Genomic DNA, 20296 nt, shown 5'->3' on the forward strand with positions numbered 1-20296 from the left:
CAGATGATACTAAGCTGTGTAAAGTTAATGTAGATAAATGTTAAGTCATGCACTTGGGCCATGGAAACAAAAAGTATAATTATGTTCTAAACAGTCAATTGCTTGGTAAAACTGGAGCTGAAAAGGATTGGGGATATTGGTGGATGGTAAACTTAATTTTAGTGACCAGAGCCAGGCAGCTGCTGCTAAAACAAATAAAATCATGGGATGTATGAAGAGAGGAATAGATTCTTATGATAAAGACATAGTTTTGCCCTTACACAAATCACTGGTCAGACCACGCATGGAATATTGTGTACAGTTTTGGGCACCAGTGTATAAATAGGAGATACTAGAACAGGAAGGGGTGCAGAGGAGTGCAATCAACATTATTAGGGGAATGGGGGGACTAGAATAATGACAGACTACAAACTGTGGGATTATTCAGTTTACAAAAAAGACGACTGAGGGGAGAACTCATTACAATGTAAAAATACCTGAACTGACAGTACAATATCTCTCTAAAGGTCTTTTTATACCTAGGCCTGTGACCAGGACTAGGGGGCATCCTCTACGCCTAAAGGAGAGCCAATTCTACCATCGCCATAGACAAAGGTTCTTTACTGTGAGAGCAGTGAGACTATGGAACTCTCTGCCGCAGGAGGTTGTTATGGTGGACTGGATGACTTTCTGGAGAGAAAAAATATCACGGGTTATGGGTATAAAACATTTTTTTAATTCTTAAAGGTTGGACTTGATGGACTTGCGTCTTTTTCCGGCCTTATAAACTATGACACTAAAATATAGAAAATAAGTTCTGACCGGAGCTCCTGATTCCCTTGCTTCCGTGTGTGTCTTTCTCTTCCAATATGTCACTCACAAAATAGAGCAGTTCACACTCCTCCAGCACAAATTCCTGAATCCTCCGATAAGAATATACCGCTATTCAGACCAACACTCCTGCATTTTTCTTGTGACCTCCTCCGTATGCAACATATGTTGCAGTAGATCGCTGGAAGAAATTCACCCGCAGATAGCGTAGTACAGTTTAACACTCAGGATTTATTTAGGTTAAAAACATACTCACAAAAGAGCGATAAAAATGCGTATATAAAACTCCAATATGGGACGCCAGCTGCACGTTCTCGCCCGACCCTGGGTTTTGCCATGTTTAGCTTCTTCTGGGGCGTTGCAGCAGAACTGTAGTGTTAAACTGTACTACGCTATCTCCGGGTGAATTTCTTCCAGCGATCTACCACAACATATGTTGCATACGGAGGAGGTCACAAGAAAAACGCAGGAGTGTTGGTCTGAATAGCGGTATATTCTTATCGGAGGATTCAGGAATTTGTGCTGGAGGAGTGTGAACTGCTCTATTTTGTGAGTGACATATTGGAAGACAAAGACACACGGAAGCAAGGGAATCGGGAGCTCCGGTCAGAACTTATTTTCTATGTTTTACAATTTGGGTTTACTGGATCAACCCTTGACTGTTTGTAGCTCCATGAGAGAGGTGTGCAGCACATAGCTGTTATTGCTGTATTTTTTGCATGATACTAAAATGCCATTTTTACTTTGCAGCATTTGGCCAGCATTTTGGGGGTTAAAATGCTCACCAGAACCCCAGATAAATTCTTTGAGGGGTCTAGTTTCCAAAATGTTATAATTTATCGGGGGTTTCTATTGCACTGGTACCTCACGGGCCCTGCAAACATGACATGCCACTCCGAATCCAAATGTGTGAAAACGTAGCTCCAAAAGCAAAACTTCGCTCCTTCCCTTCTCAGCCCTGCTGTGTGCCCAACCTGTCAATTATTGCCACATGTGTGGTATTACTCTACTCGGGACAACTCGCAGATTGATTTTTGGGGTGTTCCTCTAAAGTGGCATGGGTTGGGTACAATGTATTAGACACTAAAATGACATTTAAATGACAATTAAAATGACATTTACTTCGCATTAGATTTTGGCCAGCATGTTGGGGGTTAAAATTCTCAACACAACTCCAGATAAATTCTTTGAGGGCTCTAGTTTTCTATATGGTGACATCTTTAAGGGTTTTCTATTGTACTGTTGTTTTCTATTGTACTGGGCTCTTCAAGTACACTGTGGCACCACAAAACATTTGCATCCAAATTGGCCTGCCAAAAACCCAATAGCACTAATTCTGTTCTGGACATACCTGTGCGACGAAACAGCAGTTCACATCCATATATCTGGTATTGCCGTACTCTGAAGAAGCAGGACAAAAATTTGGGGATGTATATTTACCTTAAATTCCTTCAGAATGTGTCCATTTTAGGGCTAAATGAGAATAATCTTATTCAAAAAATTGAAATTTAAAAATTTCCAATCCATTTTGTTTCCTTCCAGAGAAAGAATTAAAGATTAAAGGGTTAACAGACTTCTCAAATGCTGATTTGAATAGTCTGAGATGTTAGGTTCATAAAATGGTGTTACTTGTGGGGGTATATAGTACATAATCCTTTATAGGGCACTTCCAAGCTGAATTGGCCACCAAAAATTTTGCATTTTTCAAATCTTTTGAAAATCTGAGAAGTTGCTACTATAACTTAAAACCTTCTCACCTCCATAAAAAAATTAAACATAAAACAAATTATGAGGATAAAAAGGCCAATGGCAGGAAATTTATCACCACCTACCTCACGACAGAGGAGATCAGGCGTCTTATGGCAAAGCTATGTCGTACAACTTGGTACCACACCGAGAACTTGAAAGGGACCCTAGGCCGTTTACAGATAGACACAACTAATTTCTAGTGTCAGCAAGGGGAAAGGGGTTCCCTACGTGAAAACACCTATCCTGCCCTTAGAAAAACGAGGTTATTTTATGCCACACACTGGATCACTATGTCTCCCACGGTATAAATAGTTATACTACTATTCTACTACTTTCCTACTATGTCTGATTTTAATCGATCAAGGGAAACGCTGTTGTGCAATGAACAAGACAGACGAATAGCCGTAAGGGCGCTAGTTGCACCTTGTTTATGTTACAAAGTTGAGATCTAACTGTGAATAAGAACAATGGTCAAAAAACATAAGAATTCAATGCTTTGTATTAATACTGACACTACTGTTACCGCGACTATATGTATGCATGTATATTCTTTACCGTAGACCAAATAAAGCTTTTAAAAAAAAAAAAAAGACCAATAGCAAAAGGTTTCTACAAAAAAAAAAATGGTGGTATAACTTTTCGTCTAAAAAGTACGGTAGAACATTTGAAAATTGTAATTTTTTTTTACATTTTTCCATAAATTGTTGAATTTTTACCCCCCAAAAAAGAAACTTATCACCGAAATGATACTAATAACATAAACTACAATTTCTCACAAGAAAACAATCACAGGGATATTAAAGTGTTGAAAAGTTATTACCACAGGCAGAGACACTGTCAGATTTTTTAAAAAAAGGTCTGAGCCTTAACGCAGAAACGGGCTGCATCCTTAAGGAGTTAAGAAATGGAGGTCAGTCAGTCCGCAAAATTGGTAAAACTTTGAAAGTGTCTCCAAGTGCAGCTGCAAAAACCATCAAATAAAACTGGCTCACATGAGGACCAGCCAAGGTAAGGAAAACTAAGGCCTCTTTCACACTTGAGTTTTTCACGCATGTGTTCTGTGCGTGCTTTTGACGCGCAGAACTTGTACTGCACTCTGTAATCAATGGGTTTTTTCAGACTTGCATTAAAAGTGCGCGTGAAAAATTGAGAGACTGAACAATTGCAAGTGTGAAAGAGCCCTTAAGAGGAGACTGTGTGCAGCAGGCCTTCATGGTAAATAGCTGCTAAGAAAACCACTGCTGAGGACAGGCAACAAGCAGAAGAAACTTGTTTGGGCTAAAGAACACAAGGAATGGACATTAGACCAGTGGAAATCTGTGCTTTGGTCTGATGAGTCCAAATTTGTGATCATTGGTTCCAACCACCGTGTCTTTGCACAGAAAAGGTGAAATAATAGAGTCTACATGCCTTTTTCCCACCGTGAAGCATGGAGGAGGAGGTGTGATGGTGTGGGGGTGCTTTGCTGGTGACACTGTTGGGGATTTATTCAAAACTGAAGGTATACTGAACGAGCATCGTTACCACATAATCTTGCAGCGGCATGCTATTCCATCCATTTTCTTTTGTTGGACCATCCTTTATTTTAAAACAAGGCAATGACCTAAAACACACCTCCAGGCTGTGTAAGGACTATTTGACCAAGAAGGAGAGTGATTGGGTGCTACGCTAAATTACTATATATACTCGAGTATAAGCCGACCCGAGTATAAGCCGAGACCCCTAATTTTACCACCAAAAACTGGGAAAAACTACTGACTCAAGTATAAGCCGAGGGTGGGAAATGCATTGGTCAACCCCCCCCACCAGTTTATAGCCAGCAAGCCCCCAGTAGTATATAGCCAGCCATTTCCCTGTAGTATACAGCCTGACAGCCCCTAGTAGTATGCAGCCCCCAGTAGTATACAGCCAGCCGGCCCCCATGTAGTATACAGCCTGCCTGCCCCATGTAGTATACAGCATCTCCTAGTAGTATACTGCCTTCCCCCATGTAGTATACAGCATCCCCTAGTAGTATACTGCCTGCCCCATGTAGTATACAGCATCCCCTAGTAGTATACTGCCTGCCCCATGTAGTATACAGCATCCCTTAGTAGTATACAGACTGCCCCCATGTAGTATACAGCATCCCCTAGCCTGCTCCCATGTAGTATACAGCAGCCCCTAGTGGTATACAGCCTGCCCCCATGTAGTATACAGCCTGCCCCATGTAGTATACAGCAGCCCCTAGTTGTATACAGCCTGCCCCCATGTAGTATACAGCAGCCCCTAGTAGTATACAGCATCTCCTAGTAGTATACTGCCTTCCCCCATGTAGTATACAACATCCCCTAGTAGTATACTGCCTGCCCCCATGTAGTATACAGCATCCCTTAGTAGTATACAGACTGCCCCCATGTAGTATACAGCATCCCCATGTAGTATACAGGCTGCCCCATGTAGTATACAGCCTGCCCCTAGTAGTATACAGCATCCCCTAGTAGTATACAGCCTGCCCCCATGTAGTATACAGCATCCCCTAGTGGTATACAGCCTGCCCCCATGTAGTATACAGCCTGCCCCCATGTAGTATACAGCAGCCCCTAGTTGTATACAGCCTGCCCCCATGTAGTATACAGCAGCCCCTAGTACTATACAGCCTGCCCCCATGTAGTATACAGCATCCCCTAGTACTATACAGTCTGCCCCCATGTAGTATACTGCCTGCCCCCATGTAGTATACAGCCGCCCCTAGTAGTATACAGCCTGCCCCCATGTAGTATACTGCCTGCCCCCATGTAGTATACTGCCTGCCCCCATGTAGTATACAGCCTGCCCCCATGTAGTTTACAGCAGCCCCTAGTTGTATACAGCCTGCCCCCATGTAGTATACAGCAGCCCCTAGTAGTATACAGCCTGCCCCCATGTAGTATACAGCAGCCCCTAGTAGTATACAGCCTGCCCCATGTAGTATACAGCAGCCCCTAGTAGTATACAGCATCCCCTAGTAGTATACAGCCTGCCCCCATGTAGTATACAGCATCCCCTAGTGGTATACAGCCTGCCCCCATGTAGTATACAGCCTGCCCCCATGTAGTATACAGCAGCCCCTAGTAGTATACAGCCTGCCCCCATGTAGTATACAGCAGCCCCTAGTAGTATACAGCCTGCCCCCATGTAGTATACAGCATCCCCTAGTACTATACAGTCTGCCCCCATGTAGTATACTGCCTGCCCCCATGTAGTATACAGCAGCCCCTAGTAGTATACAGCCTGCCCCCATGTAGTATACTGCCTGCCCCCATGTAGTATACTGCCTGCCCCCATGTAGTATACAGCCTGCCCCCATGTAGTATACAGCAGCCCCTAGTTGTATACAGCCTGCCCCCATGTAGTATACAGCAGCCCCTAGTAGTATACAGCCTGCCCCCATGTAGTATACAGCAGCCCCTAGTAGTATACAGCCTGCCCCATGTAGTATACAGCAGCCCCTAGTAGTATACTGCCTGCCCCCATGTAGTATACAGCAGCCCCAAGAAGTATACAGCCTGCCCCCGTGTAGTATACAGCAGCCCCTAGTAGTATACAGCCTTCCCCCATGTAGTATACAGCAGCCCCTAGTAGTATACAGCCTGCCCCCATGTAGTATACAGCAGCCCCTAGTAGTATGCAGCCTGCCCCCATGTAGTATACAACAGCCCCTAGTAGTATACTGCCTGTCCCCATGTAGTATACAGCAGTCCCTAGTAGTATACTACCTGCCCCCATGTAGTATACAGCAGCCCCTAGTAGTATACAGCCTGCCCCCATGTAGTATACAGCAGCCCCTAGTAGTATACTGCCTTCCCCCCACGTAGTATACTGCCTGCCCCCATGTAGTATACAGCAGCCCCTAGTAGTATGCAGCCTGCCCCCATGTAGTATACAGCAGCCCCTAGTAGCATACAGCTTTCCACCATGTAGCATACAGCAGCCCCTAGTAGTATACTGCCTTCCCCCATGTAGTATACAGCAGCCCCTAGTAGTATAAAGCCTTCCCCCATGTAGTATACAGCTGCCCCTGGTAGTATACAGCCTGCCCCCATATAGTATACAGCAGCCCCTAGTAGTATACAGCCTGCCCCCACAGCCCTTAAAAAAATAAACTTCTATACTCACTCTCCGATGTTGGCACGGCTCCCCGATGTCAGCGCATCTCCCCGATGTCAGCGTGTCCCGTCTTCTCCGCGGCTCCTCTTCTTTCTTCGGGCATGGACGCGGCCATGTTTTCTTCTAGCAGGCGCATACTATGACGCGGCCGCTGCTGACGCCATTGTATGCGCGACCAGGAAGAAAACATGGACGCGTCCATGACAGAAGCAAGAAGACCGCAGGCGCTGACATCGGGGACATAGGAGAGCTGCGCCGACATCGGCATTTTTTGTGCTGAAAAACTCAGCTTATACATGAGTATATACGGCACCTGGCCTCCACAGTTACCAGACCTGAACCCAATCAAGATGGTTTTGGGGTGAGCTGGACCACAGAGTGAAGGCAAAAGGGCCAACAAGTGCTAAACATCTCTGAGAACTCCTTCAAAACTGTAGGAAGACCATTTCAGTTGACTACCTCTTGAAGCTCATCAAGAGTATACCAAGAGTGTGCAAATCAGTAATCAAAGCAAAAGGCTACTTTGAAGAATCTAGAATATAAGACATATTTTCAGTTGTTTCGCAATTTTTTGTTAAGTATATGATTCCACATGCATTTGTTGTTTTGATGCCTTTCGTGTAAATCTACAATTTTTAACATCATGAAAATACAGAAAACTCTTTGAATGAGAAGGTGTGTCCAGACTTTTGGTCTGTACTGTATATGGTAAGTATTTAGTCAGTCACCAATTGTGCAAGTTCTCCCAATTAAAAAGATGAGAGAGGCCTGTAATTGACATCATAGGTAGATCTCAACTATGAGAGACAAAATGTGAAAACAAATCTAGAAAATCACATTGGGGCAGATTTACTTACCCGGTCCATTCGCGATCTAGCGGCAAGTTCTCCAACGCTGATTCTTGTCTTCCGGCGATTCACTAAGGTAGTTCCCTCGATGTCCACTAGGTGTCGCTGCTGCGCTGAATTCCGTCGGAGTTCACTGAAGTTCACCAAGCCAGGCCGGGTGCAGGTAAGTGCGTGTCAAGCGACACATTTTTAATTTCTCCGGGGTAATTCATGGAAAATCGGCGCAAAACGGTAAAATTTGTGTAACCCGATGTGAAAACGTGATTCGGGCCCTTAGTAAATGACCCCATTGTCATATTTTTAAAGAATTTATGTTGGGAAATAAGTATTCACCTACAAACAAACAAGATTTCTGGCTCTCACAGACCTGTAACTTCTTCTTTAAGAAGTGAATAACCTGCAGACAGCAGGGACCGACGTAACAAAGGCTACCGTCAGTAGCACACTACGCTGCCAGGTATTCAGATCCTGCTGTGACCTGCTCTTAAGCCAGTAAGTAGCACCGAGGCAGCAGACCCCGCTGTCTTCGGGTTGTGCTGGAATTCGACCTCTTCATATTCAATCTCTTGCTCGCTTCTGCCACAGGCATCTCAAAAATATCTCCAGAATCCACCCTTTTCTTATACTGGAAACCTCTAAAATGCTAATAGTTGCTCTGATTCACTCTTGACTGGACTACTATAAATCCTACTAATTGGTCTTTCACTCACTTTGATCTGTCAGTGAAATTAGATTAATCTCTACCTTACCTCTGGAATGACCTTCCTGGACTATCAGACTAATACCAAAGTTATAAACATGCTCTTAAAACGCATCTTTTTAGGCAATCCTATACAACTCATTAACAGCTTGAAATGAATTTTTATTAAATTATCTTATACTGTTCCCTTATAAAGAATTTCTGGATCATTACACAAGCTCTTATACCTACTATGTCACCCCCTTTCTCCTCATAGACTGTAAGCTCTTGCGAGCAGGGCCCTCACTCCTATTGTTCCATATGACTGTTTGTAATGTAAAATTATATTTGTGAACTTCCCTTTTGATTTGTAAAGCGCTGCGGAATTTGTTGCCACGTTATAAATAAAGATTATTATTATTATTAGTGTATGAAGAGTAGGAACAAATGTACAAGGATTTCATGGGGGAAGGTCCTTCTCAATATAAAATTTGGAGGCTGGTTTGGGTGGCTACTGCCCAAACCGTCTATATTATAATCCACTACTGTTTGTATACAGAGGCTGGCAGTACTGTTTTGACTATAGCAGCATACCTGCTACTATCTGAAACTAATGCTGTAGCAGGCTCATGGAAGTGATTGGGACAGGCAGATGAATATGTTCTCTTTTTTATTTATTGCCGTGCAGGCTTAAAAGAATAATAGAGATAAACAACCCATTTAATCTTTTTTAACATGCATGCAATTTTTTTAATTTCCAAAAGTGCGAAATGGTAATGGCTACTAAATGTGCAAAGAACTGGCATGTATCAGAGTGTGTGCATGCTGCAACCAAGAAAGACAGAAAAAGTGAAGTGCCAGTTCCCATCTCTGTTATTTCGTATCAGTGTTTGCGAGTTAATACCAAGTATGGCTATTATATATAGTTAGCATTTATTAGAAAGATTTGTATCTGTTCATTTTTAGTTCACAATAATTAATGTTACAAAAGATGAAATAACTTATATGTAAACTAGTCTACACAGCTTTTGCATAATTTGCCCTTGTGTCCAAAATTACTGATTTATTTATTATCAATGTTTTCTTAATTTTTTTTGCATCGTATTTATTTTGCAGTATTGAAAAGGTTTCAAAGATAACATCCCCTGTGTTGATAATCCATGGGACAGAAGATGAAGTAATCGATTTTTCTCATGGACTGGCACTTTATGAGCGCTGTTCCAAACCTGTACAGCCGTTATGGGTAGAGGGTGCTGGACATAATGACATTGAATTGTACAGTCAATATTTGGAACGTCTAAAACACTTCATTTCACAAGAGTTACCTTCTCAGAATTGACACTGTAAGTTAAGTATTGCCATTTGCCAACATGTAAGGTAAAAGTCTCACTGCTCTGCATCTATTTAATTTCCAAGGTGCAAAAAACTTTTAACTTGTCATTTGAGAGATTACGATGTACACATCACTGCGATACTACAAACAAGAAAGTACTTTACACTAAATGTTTAAGGATGCTTCACCAAGTGGCATTAAAATAGCTTATTCTTCCTAGAAATTTTTTACTTTCCCCTTCCAATATTGGGGTTTTCCCAGGAAACAGGCCCTATCCACAGTGGGCCTAACTTGCTAATCAGTGGGATCTACAGATCACGAGAACAGGGGGTCTGATTGGGTCCGAGGCATGTCCGTTCTGCTCCATTCTACTCCATTCATCTCATAGAGATGACGGAGATTGCCAAGCAACTTGATCGGCAATCTCTTTCAGCTTCATAGAGATGAATGGAACACTACAGACATGAACAGCCGTCTCCTCCACTCATCTCAGGGAGTGACGAGGGGTCTGACTTTGGACCCTCTGTTCTCCTCACTGAGAACAATCACCAATCAGCTAGTTGGACCCTATCCTGTACCCCTTCAAAGGTAACCTGTCCATGGCCTCCTTCCTTCTAAAATGAACCATTTATGCAAATGAATGCAAATGAATGAGAGGTGCTAACCTAGCTCCTCTTTGATCTGGTGGTTGCACTGTCTCATCCTCACTCCTGCTTCTTCAGCTGGAAGTGTTTACCTCACTAGTGCCCAGGGAGCAGGCTGGTGAGACAGTATAACCTCCTTATTTGAAAAACCCCTAATATATCTATCTCTTATCTATATGAGATATAATATATATAATGGAAGTACCTCTTTAGCAAAGTTTTAATGAACATCTTAGAAATAAATTATAGTTATGCTTATTGCTAAAAGAATTATCTATGGTAATTGAAGAATAAAAATGTAAAAACGTTAAGTTCTATGTGTGTGTAATTGTCTGCAATACAACAAGAAGAGACAAAAAGAGAATAGGTTCACACTCTCATAAAGTTGCTCACTGATATTGTTGTAAAGTTGCAAATGATTCCTTGAATGGAGTTCCATTGTTTGGAACTTCAGACCCTACCTGGGGGTTGCCAGTAAACAGAACCTAACCCTTGCACCATCCACTATGAAGTGGCAGGCTCTAAATTGATCAGAGGCTAGTCACTGCCTAAAAAATATCCAAAAGCCACGATTGCCCAAGATGTCCAACCCATGTTTATATTTTTGAAAAAAACTTTTTTTTTAACCTTAAAATTTCAAGCTCTTTAAGAAGGTTTAAGAATGGAGAAAAACAGTAAATCATCAGCACAGGCTGCTATTTTATATCACTTGGGTTCCCACAGTCATGCCAGTGATATACAGGTTATTTCTTATTCTACAGAGGAGAGGTTCGATTGTCACAGCAAACATGAGGGGAGACATGAGGGCACCCCTGTCAAGTACCATTCTTAGTGTACACGGAGACAAATTAAACCCCATTTACCGTCATTGTGGTGGAGGGCTTGGAATATAAAACCTTAAACCAAGCCGGATCCCAGGTCCAAACTACCCAAAATTAATGGACATCCCACCAAGTTGGAAGGCTTTTCAGCATCAGTAGAGAGTATAACCGGAGGGGTAGCTTTCTAGTTAGCAAGACACATCATGTTAAGGGCCTGGTTGGTGTTATCCCTGGCCTCTCTCATAGTATCATAGTTTATACAGTTGAAAAAAGACACATGTCCATCAAATTCAACCAAGGAAAAGAAGGGATTGTGGGGAATAAAAATCATCTGGTAAAAGTGGACCAAGCCTGTCATAAGTTGTTTAACTTTTTGAGTTCTTCTAATGATATTGGGGCTTACAGACCTTCCCTATTCTCCACAGACAAAGAGTGGAAGCTACATCCAGGTAATCTCAAATATCCTCCATAATAGGCTACAATGGGGCTACAATTGATAACTGGAGAAATTAAAACGACTTCCAGCTGGGGAGGTGATCTTGGTACCTGTGCTGCTATTAAAATGTGGGACATGATTGGCTGATCTTTGAGTTGTGTGGGCATTTGGCAAGTTTCTACTGGGTTTATTTACCATGTTTGTAAAAAATTCTGTTGCAAAGATATTATTTTACTTCTAGAAGATATAGAGAGTAAAGTTACACTCAGAGGGTGTGGGGTAGGGCCTTGCCCGAGGGTGTCTGAATACGTTTATGTCTATCATCCACCTCTCTAATCTGGGAGAGCAGTTCTGATACACAGGTGTACTGTTCTCACCCCTTATTCTTATAAACACATCTGAATGTAACATGTATGTGCCTCTCAGCAAACAAGAGGGTTAGAAACAGCATCTGAATGGGATGAGAAATAGTACTCCAGCTCTCCAAGCTTATGGAAATAGAAAGGGGAGTTGGGTTATGTGAATATCCACATCCACCACTTTATCCAGGTGTAAACAATCGATCAGGAAGAAATCAATCCTAGAGAATAGGAATTGTATGTGTAATCCCAAGAGTTCAGGAACTTTCCAAGGGGAGTCCATTAGCTGGAGGCACTCCTGGGGGTTTCTAGGTGGGAATTGATAGGGCAATCAAGGAGTAAGAGCTCGCAATCCCAGGCTCTATGATGAAGGGAAAGAAAATTAGGATTATATTGGGCTCATATAAATATTCCTGAAGGCCAGAAGACTCTATGAATGCCAACTTCTTGACCAAAAACTAAATAAGTGCCTTTAACCTTCCCAGAAAACAGGCTAGACAATGCCCAGTTACAGCTAATTATATAGGTAGAAGAGTGGACCCTTAGGGGAATAGCCTAAGCTTAATAAACCCCTCACCAATAAGGGATACATGAAAAATTAAAGGCATAAAAAATGCAACATTAACAAGTCAGGTCCCTTATGCATGTGGAAGGCAGCCAGTCACTCAAAGCCACGGATAGGACTGGGGAGCAGCAGAAGATTCAGGTGATTGAGCACTTAAGGCTAGAGCTAGAGAGCATAGCATGTGTTGCTGAGAAGTCACACATTTTTTCAAGTAACTCCAATCTATTGTCATGAGAAGAAGATTGGTACTCGAAGGCACAAACTCTGCATCCCAGCTATTCTACGGTATTGTGCACAACAAGGGGGAGGCATGCGGAAATGGCTTGGTCTCTGGCCTTGCAACCTCAGAGCTGCAGCCCCTTTGGGCCTTTAAGAAGGTAGTCCTGAGAGGCAGGCAGCTGGCAGGGCTGGGGTGAAAAATTGGCCATTGGAGATTCTGAACCTGCAGGGATCCACGGAGAAGGGTCACTTGGCTGCATGTGAGGCAGAGAGGCTGCCAGGGTCATTTGTAGCTGACGTGAGAGATCTTGCCTCATATTGCCTTCTGACCCAGCCGGCCATCGCCCCTGTTGTCCGTAGGCCCCAGGATGAATGTCGTCCACTCCTGCTTGCTACTGGGGAGTAGCCGTTTAGGACTGGATGGAGCTGCAGTTGACTGGCACAGGAATCCCTGTGCAGGGCAGGAAGATATGGAGGCTTCAAAGGTGGCAGGCCGGGTGTTGAGACAGGGGCTATCTTCTACTTCCGTTCCTGAAGTGGAGTGTGCAGAAATGCAGCACTAGCTCTGCTGAGCACCAATGCTGCAGACAGCGGCTGCTGTGAGGAACCACGTAAAGCTACAGGGGTGACAGCAGCCTTTGTGACCTGTGGCTTCGGAGTTCTGACACCTCAATAAAAAATTGAGTTAGAAAATGCCATACATTTATTATCCTTGCATCAGTAAACCATGCAAACACATAGGGGCACATTTACTTACCTATCCGACGAAGTTGCCCGAAAGTGCATTGTCTGTGGATAATGCACTGTGCTATGATTCACTAAGATTGTGCGTGCGATATCCTGCATGTGTCGCTTCCCGGCTCAGGCCCGACAGTTCACCTTGTACGTGGTGCATGTAAGTACATTGTCTTGCAACACAATTTGAGAGTTAAATCCTGCGCTCCGTCCGAATCAGTCATATCGTCCGACGGTGCCCCCCCCCCATTTTTGTCTAAATGAAAGCCAAAATCCGATCGCGTGCGACACAATTCCAGTGCAGACCCCTGTTAAATACCTGTCACAGCCGCACAAAACCTGAAAAACTTCAGAAAGTCCGTCGAAAGTGCGTGCGCAGACCCTTAGTAAGTAAGCCTTATAAAATCATTATTTGTCAAGTCCTAAACAATACAATAAACAAGCCCTGAAGCAGCTCAACAGAAAATGAAGAAAATTTCTTTCCTGCAAAATGTGTAAAACAGTGCATGGGTTTTGCTTGTATGTTTTTTTTTAACAGTTTAAGTTAAAGGAAATCTAGCATATAAATCAACCATTATAAACCAGGTGCACTTACTTATAGATCCAGGGTCAGACAGTAGGTGTTCTCCTTAAGGAGAGATTGCCAATTAAGGCCACCTTAAAGGCGTGTGGAGACTTGAAGCCATAGATGCACCACTGGGGAACTCTGGGAAGAAGGCAAATAAGTTTTCCAAGGTGTTAAATGGAAAAAAATACCTCCTTTTGCTACCTTGAAAGGCAGCCACCTTAACATCATGTATGACCTACAAGAAGTCTAAAAACACGATGTGGGATTAAGCCAAACCAGTATATCTATTCCATAAGAAACAGACTCCCAACTGTAGACAGCACTATCTCACAGCATGTGAGAGGCTGTTGACTAGGGTCAGACAGTAGGTGTTCTCCTTAAGGAGAGATTGCCAATTAAGGCCACCTTAAAGGCTTGTGGAGATTTAAAGCCATAGACGCTCCACTAGGGAATATCAGACAGTAGGTGTTCTCCTTAAGGAGACTTATAGATCCAGGCACATGTGACTGTGTTAATCATCCAAGGCCTACTTGTTTAAAAAATTTACTTTTAACACTATGCTAATGAGCAAGGGGGGCTCTGGGGCATGTTACCAGAAGACCTTCATGTAATAGACTTGTCCTCACCAATTTCCCTCAATCACAAAAGCTTATCATCTGAGCACTGGCCTCCCCCCACTGCAGGGTAGACAATGCAGTTTCAAAGAGATTGTAGTCCAGCTCCAGTTAATGATATACAAAAAAAAGTTTATTTATAAAATAATATACAGTGAGTACAGAAAGTATTCATATACCTTTAGATTATTCTCTTTGATTGCAACCATTTGGTAAGATCGAAAAGTTTTTTACAAATTAATTGTTAAAAATATTTATTGAATATTAATTTCCGTGTCCTTTAGTATGTTCTTCCAAAAATACCTTACTTAGGTTAATTCAGGAGTAATTATTATAAAAAGTTACTTTTATTGTCGCCATCCAAGTTGTAGAATACAGAATACTTGTGTAGATTATTAGTCATGTGTTAAAGTCAGTCCTTGAAATTATGTTCTGGTGAAGGTTTCATCATCTTCTGTTGGTCTTTCTTCTTCCATCTCTTCATCCACATCTTGTGCCCTTAAATCTCCTCCATATATTGGCATGTCAGAGCGTGCTAGGTGTGTGCGTGTGTGTAAAATTCTAAAAATACCCCTCCCCCTTGGACAGAGTCACTTTTAAAGACTACACTCCTATAGAGTTACATTGTGAGCCAAATTCATCCATTAGTCTTGTTCACATTCATATATGGTAACATCCATAGGACACTTCATATATGACCAGATAACACAGAGACCATTGTATGGTAAAGGACTACTAATGCCATGTGATAGGTTGTGGTTGGGGGAAGGTTGCTTCCTCTCAAAGGTTTTTAGATATATCTCAAGAATGTACATACAACTCCAATGCTGCCCATATATGGTCCTCATCTTTCACTCATGATTATTACACACTTACTCTCCATTTGTATTTTAATCCTCACATTTGTATCTCATTGACCATATTGTGCTTGATCAACTCTTGAGTGGATTTTCACACCCAAATTAGAATATTGTAAATCTGTAATATTTAACATTTCCCCGTCTTGAGGGTGAGATCATCTGTTTGATTCCTCAAAATACACTAACAATATTCAATTATATTATAAATCATCGGATGATCTTTCTTTTATTTAGAATGTCTGTAATAATTAACTGTCCTTATATGAATATCAATCAATATTAACTCATTACTATAAATTATGATATTAATAAATGTTATGGTGTACTGTGATCAAAATACAAATAAATTGATAGACTATACTAAATCTAAACTAAATGAAGCTTCTTGTCATTTTCTTATGGTCATCATCATCTTATCCAGTAAAAGGATTAGTTACCGTCTTTAGAATGTAGATGCATTATTATTACTGTTAATAGATTATTTTGTACAGAAACCTTTAATTGCATTTCCTTCATTGTTAGTTTCTTCCAGTATGTAGCACAAAAGTCTTAGAAAGATATACTGTAGATTTAAAACTGAAGTCTTCATAAGGAACATGTACTTATTGTATCTGTGCAGCAGTCACCTCCTTGGAATTTACTTGAATATGTCAACATATCATTTGAGTTCCCCCTGGGAATCATCTGTGCACTTTTCACTGAAACAGTTGTGATAGCAATGCACCTTAGTTAAAATATAACAGTCCTTAGTCACAGTTGTATCAATAACCCTTTTCTCACCGAGTTGGTGACATCTTTGACCAAAACAATCTTGATAATAACTCAGTCCAATTATTGTCATATGGATGTATTATAATTATCAGCTGCCATTCATTCAGTGATAACATAGTCCATCAGATATGTCCATAAGTTGTAACATTATCATTTTCATCAATATTAGAAAGAACCTCCAGCTGGACACAGGAAACCGGCATACAGGTAAAATCCACAGATCCTTTACTTAGGTCATTTAAAAACTTGTGGGACACAGCACATCGGAAGACAAAACATGAAAAAGATGGCTTAAAAAGCCTGCTCGTTTCGGTATTGTACCTTATTCATGGCTTCTGCAACATATTATGCAGCCTAGCCTTTTAAACCCACCTACTCAATCCCATAAGGCATTGGAGTGGGGTTAACCCTTTCAATACATGAAAAACACTCCTACATAAAAACTAACATTTTCATGAACAACACATATTGTATAGAAATGCATATTTTAACCCCTTCCCGACATTTGACGTAATAGTACTGCATGGCGGGAGGTGCGTTCCCGCAAAATGCAGTACTATTAGGTCAAGCTTCTGAACGGAGCCGGCGCCAGAAGCTGCGGGTGTCGGCTATATATTATAGCCGACACCCTCCTCTAACACCCGCGATCGGAGATTTCTGTATTTTACTGTGTAACCTGTAAAAGAGCTTGAAAATCAGAAGATCACTTGTTCAAGCTAAGATGTCAGATACTGTAAAAAAAGTTAAAACAATAAATAAAGTTTTTTTAAAATAAAAATAAATAATAAAAGAAAGTGAAAGTCCCCCCAAACACCACATTTCCCTGTACACAAGTAATAAAGTATAAAAAACACTAAATCACAAAAAAACCCCACTTATTTGGTATCTCTGCGTCCGTAACAATCTGTACAATAAATCCTAATCATAATTGGACCCGCTCGGTGAACGTGGTAAAAAAAAAAACCCAAAAAACTTGCCAAAAATTAAAACTTTTTATCAAATTGCTTTACAAAAAATGTTCTAAAAAGTGATCCGAAAAAGTTACAAGCACCAAAATGATACCACTGAAAAGAACAACTTGTCACGCAAAAAATAAGCTCACAACCAGCTCCGTCAACCAAAAAATACTATAGTTATGCCACTATAAAAATGGAAATACTAAAACAAATGCAATTTTTTCTATTCTAGTTTTCCTTCAATAAAATTGGACAAATATAAATAAAACTATATAAATGAGGTATCACCGTAATCGTAGTGATCCGTAGAATAAAGATAATATATTATTGTTATGCTACAGTGAACACCCCCCCCCAAAAAATGCTAAAAATCCAATACAAGAATTAATGATTTTATTTTCCTCCACACGTAAAAAGTTAATAAAATTGCTTCAATAAGCTAAAAACCCACTAAAATTAGGTTTTTTTTTTACAGTGCATCTCGTCTCGCAAAAAATAAGCCCTTATTTGTCTAAATTGATTAAAAAAATAATTAAAGATTGTATAGCCTGTTCCCAATGCACGTTGATATAGAACGGTTCGGCGGGTAGTGACTTGCCAACACGGTTCAGACACAGTGATCGGGGCAGGGTGGCGGCTGTTCCTGACTGCCACCAATTTTGCCTTGCGGTCCAGAGGTTGTCCATGTTTGCCGCTATTGGCTGGTCGATTTTGTCCAGCCAAAAGCAGCAATATTTGTCACAATGGGCATCGCTAGGGTAAATAAGAGCAACACTTGGCGATTATTTCCCTACGAAAAACGAAGATATGGTACAAAAGCACTGGCCGTGCACATTGTACAGATGATGCTGTACAACTCTTACGAGCTGTTCCAATGTGCAGGTCCTGCCGTATCATTTCTCCGTTTTCAAGAGGAAGGTATTAGGAAACTAATATTGGGACAAGAAGGACGGAGCCCCAGTACCTCTGGATTAGATGTTTCCGTGTTTTGCCAGGACAGCATTTTCTCGGTGAATTCTGCTGCTTCTAAAGGTAGGACTCAATAAAGAGTCTGTTCCAAAAGAGGAGTTAGGATGGACACTATTTACTACTAAGAGAACTGTGACACCTCAAGAGTGACAAAAGTTTAGTTGGTCCCCGTGTATATTCTACCTCCTTATACGCAACACATTCACAATTCACACCCAACCTGTTGTGAATTCATTTTGGTAAAATGAATAATTGTAACAACTGTTAGGTCCCGTTGCTCCCTATACCCCTCCATTATTTCATAAGGGGCGCCACATAACGGGCACTGAACTTTCCAGAAATAATTGCAATTTCCATCTTGGACTCCATTGCACATCATATTTGGAAACCACCTTTATGTTCAAAATGCTCATTTCACCACGTGTATTACACTACACCACATATTACACCTTGCTAAATTCCCCAAGGGGTGTACATTCAACAATTAGGGTCACTTTTCGAGTTTTCCTCTGTTTTGTACCACTACGGCTCTTCAAATGTATCCTGACACATGTGAAGGATTTCTGTCAAATTTGGCCTCTAAAAGACAAACATCCCTCTTTTCCTCTACTGTGCGCCCATAAAGTATTTTATATGCACAAGTGGGGTACTTCTACACTTGGGAGAAATAGTTTTACACCTTTTTCGGGGTTACTTAATATATTATCCCTTGTGGCTTACAAAAATTAGGGGTATAGTGACATTTATAGGAAAATTTTCACCTTTTTAATGTTTAGGGCCTAATTGGATCATTCACCTGTAGGGGCAAATACATATATTACACATTGCAAAATTCTCTAAGGGGTGTGCATTCAAAAATTAGGGTCACTTTTCGGATTCTTGTTTTATACCACTAGGGTTCTCCAAATGCATGTCAAACATTTATGTCAAATTTGGCTTATAAAAGGCAAACATCCCCCTTTCCTTTTACTGTGCGCCCATACAACATTTTATATACACATGTGGGGTACTTCTACACTCGAGAGAAATAGGTTTACACATTTTGGGGGTTATTACATTTTTTTATCCCTAGTGGCTATAAAAAATTAGGGGTGCAATGACCTTTTTCCTATTTAAGTCCTAATTAAATCAAACACCTTTACGGACAAATACACATATTACACCTTGCTAAATTCTCTAAGGGGTGTCCTTTCTAAAATGGTGATACTTGTTGGGGGTTCCCCTCTGTTTTGGTACCACTTGCGCTCTCCAAATGCATCCTGACACATGTAAAGGATGATTGTCAAATCTGGCTTCTAAAAGGCCAAAGCCCCTCTTTCCCTTCTGAGCCCTACTTTATATGCAAAAGTGGTGCAGTTCTGTGCTTAGGAGAAATAGTTTTACACATTTGTGGGGGTTGTTTCATCTTTTATCCCTTATGGCTTACAAAAATTTGGGGTAAAAGTGACTTTTTTGAGAAAATTTTCACCTTTTTTCCCTTTTTAATCAAACACCTGTTGGGGCAAATACACAAATTACACCTTGCTAAACTCTCCAAGGGGTGTACTTTCCAAAATGGTGTTTCTTGTTGGGGCTTTCCTCTGTTTTGGTACCATTAGAGCTCTCTAAATGCATCCTGACACATGAAAACTTTTTCAGCCATATTTGCCCTCCAAAACAAAACAACGCTCTTTCCATTCCAAGTGCCCCCCTGTGCCCGTACAGCTGGGTACAGTGACAAAATGGGTATTGGCATACTCAGGAGGAATTGCCCTAAACATTGTAAAATACATTTTCATTTTTAACCCATTGTGAAGGTGCAAATTTTAGTGTTCAATGAATCTATAGTAAGATAAAATTACATTTCTGTAATTTTACTTTCATTTATCTTTCACCCTCATGAAACGCTCATAGGGTTAACAAAATTCCCAAAGGTTGTTTTGAATATTTTGAGGGGTGTAGTTTCTAAAATGGTGTCATTTGTGGGGGTTTCCTGTCATGTGGACCTTATAAAGTCACTTCTAACTAAATTGACCCTCCAAAAGTAGGTTTTGATGAATTTCGTGAAAATCTGAAAAATTGCACCTAAAGTTATAAGCCTCCTAGCATCCCAAAAAAAGGAAAAGATGTTTGAAAAATGATGCCAAGTTAAAGCAGACATATGAAAAATGTTAGTTATCAAGTTATTTTAGTGCTATGACCAACTTTCCAAAAAGTAGAAAATTTTGAATTTGGAAAACATTGTTTTTTTTC

The 20296-nt window shown here is 41.0% G+C and overlaps 1 protein-coding gene across 3 annotated transcripts in view; it reads left to right on the top strand.

The window, feature by feature from the left end:
- The window catches only part of LOC140066248 (alpha/beta hydrolase domain-containing protein 17A-like), a 109675-nt gene extending 99173 nt beyond the window's left edge, over positions 1-10502 (top strand). For all 3 annotated transcript variants that reach the window (XM_072113822.1, XM_072113820.1, XM_072113821.1), the window contains one exon: positions 9331-10502. In XM_072113822.1, the coding sequence (XP_071969923.1) occupies positions 9331-9553 (223 nt within the window). In that variant the 3' untranslated portion in view covers positions 9554-10502. The remainder of the gene's footprint in view (positions 1-9330) is intronic.
- The last annotated feature ends 9794 nt before the right edge of the window (positions 10503-20296 follow it).

The sequence above is a fragment of the Engystomops pustulosus genome, chromosome 1 (assembly GCF_040894005.1).
Source record: "Engystomops pustulosus chromosome 1, aEngPut4.maternal, whole genome shotgun sequence".
NCBI classification, from domain to species: domain Eukaryota; kingdom Metazoa; phylum Chordata; class Amphibia; order Anura; family Leptodactylidae; genus Engystomops; species Engystomops pustulosus.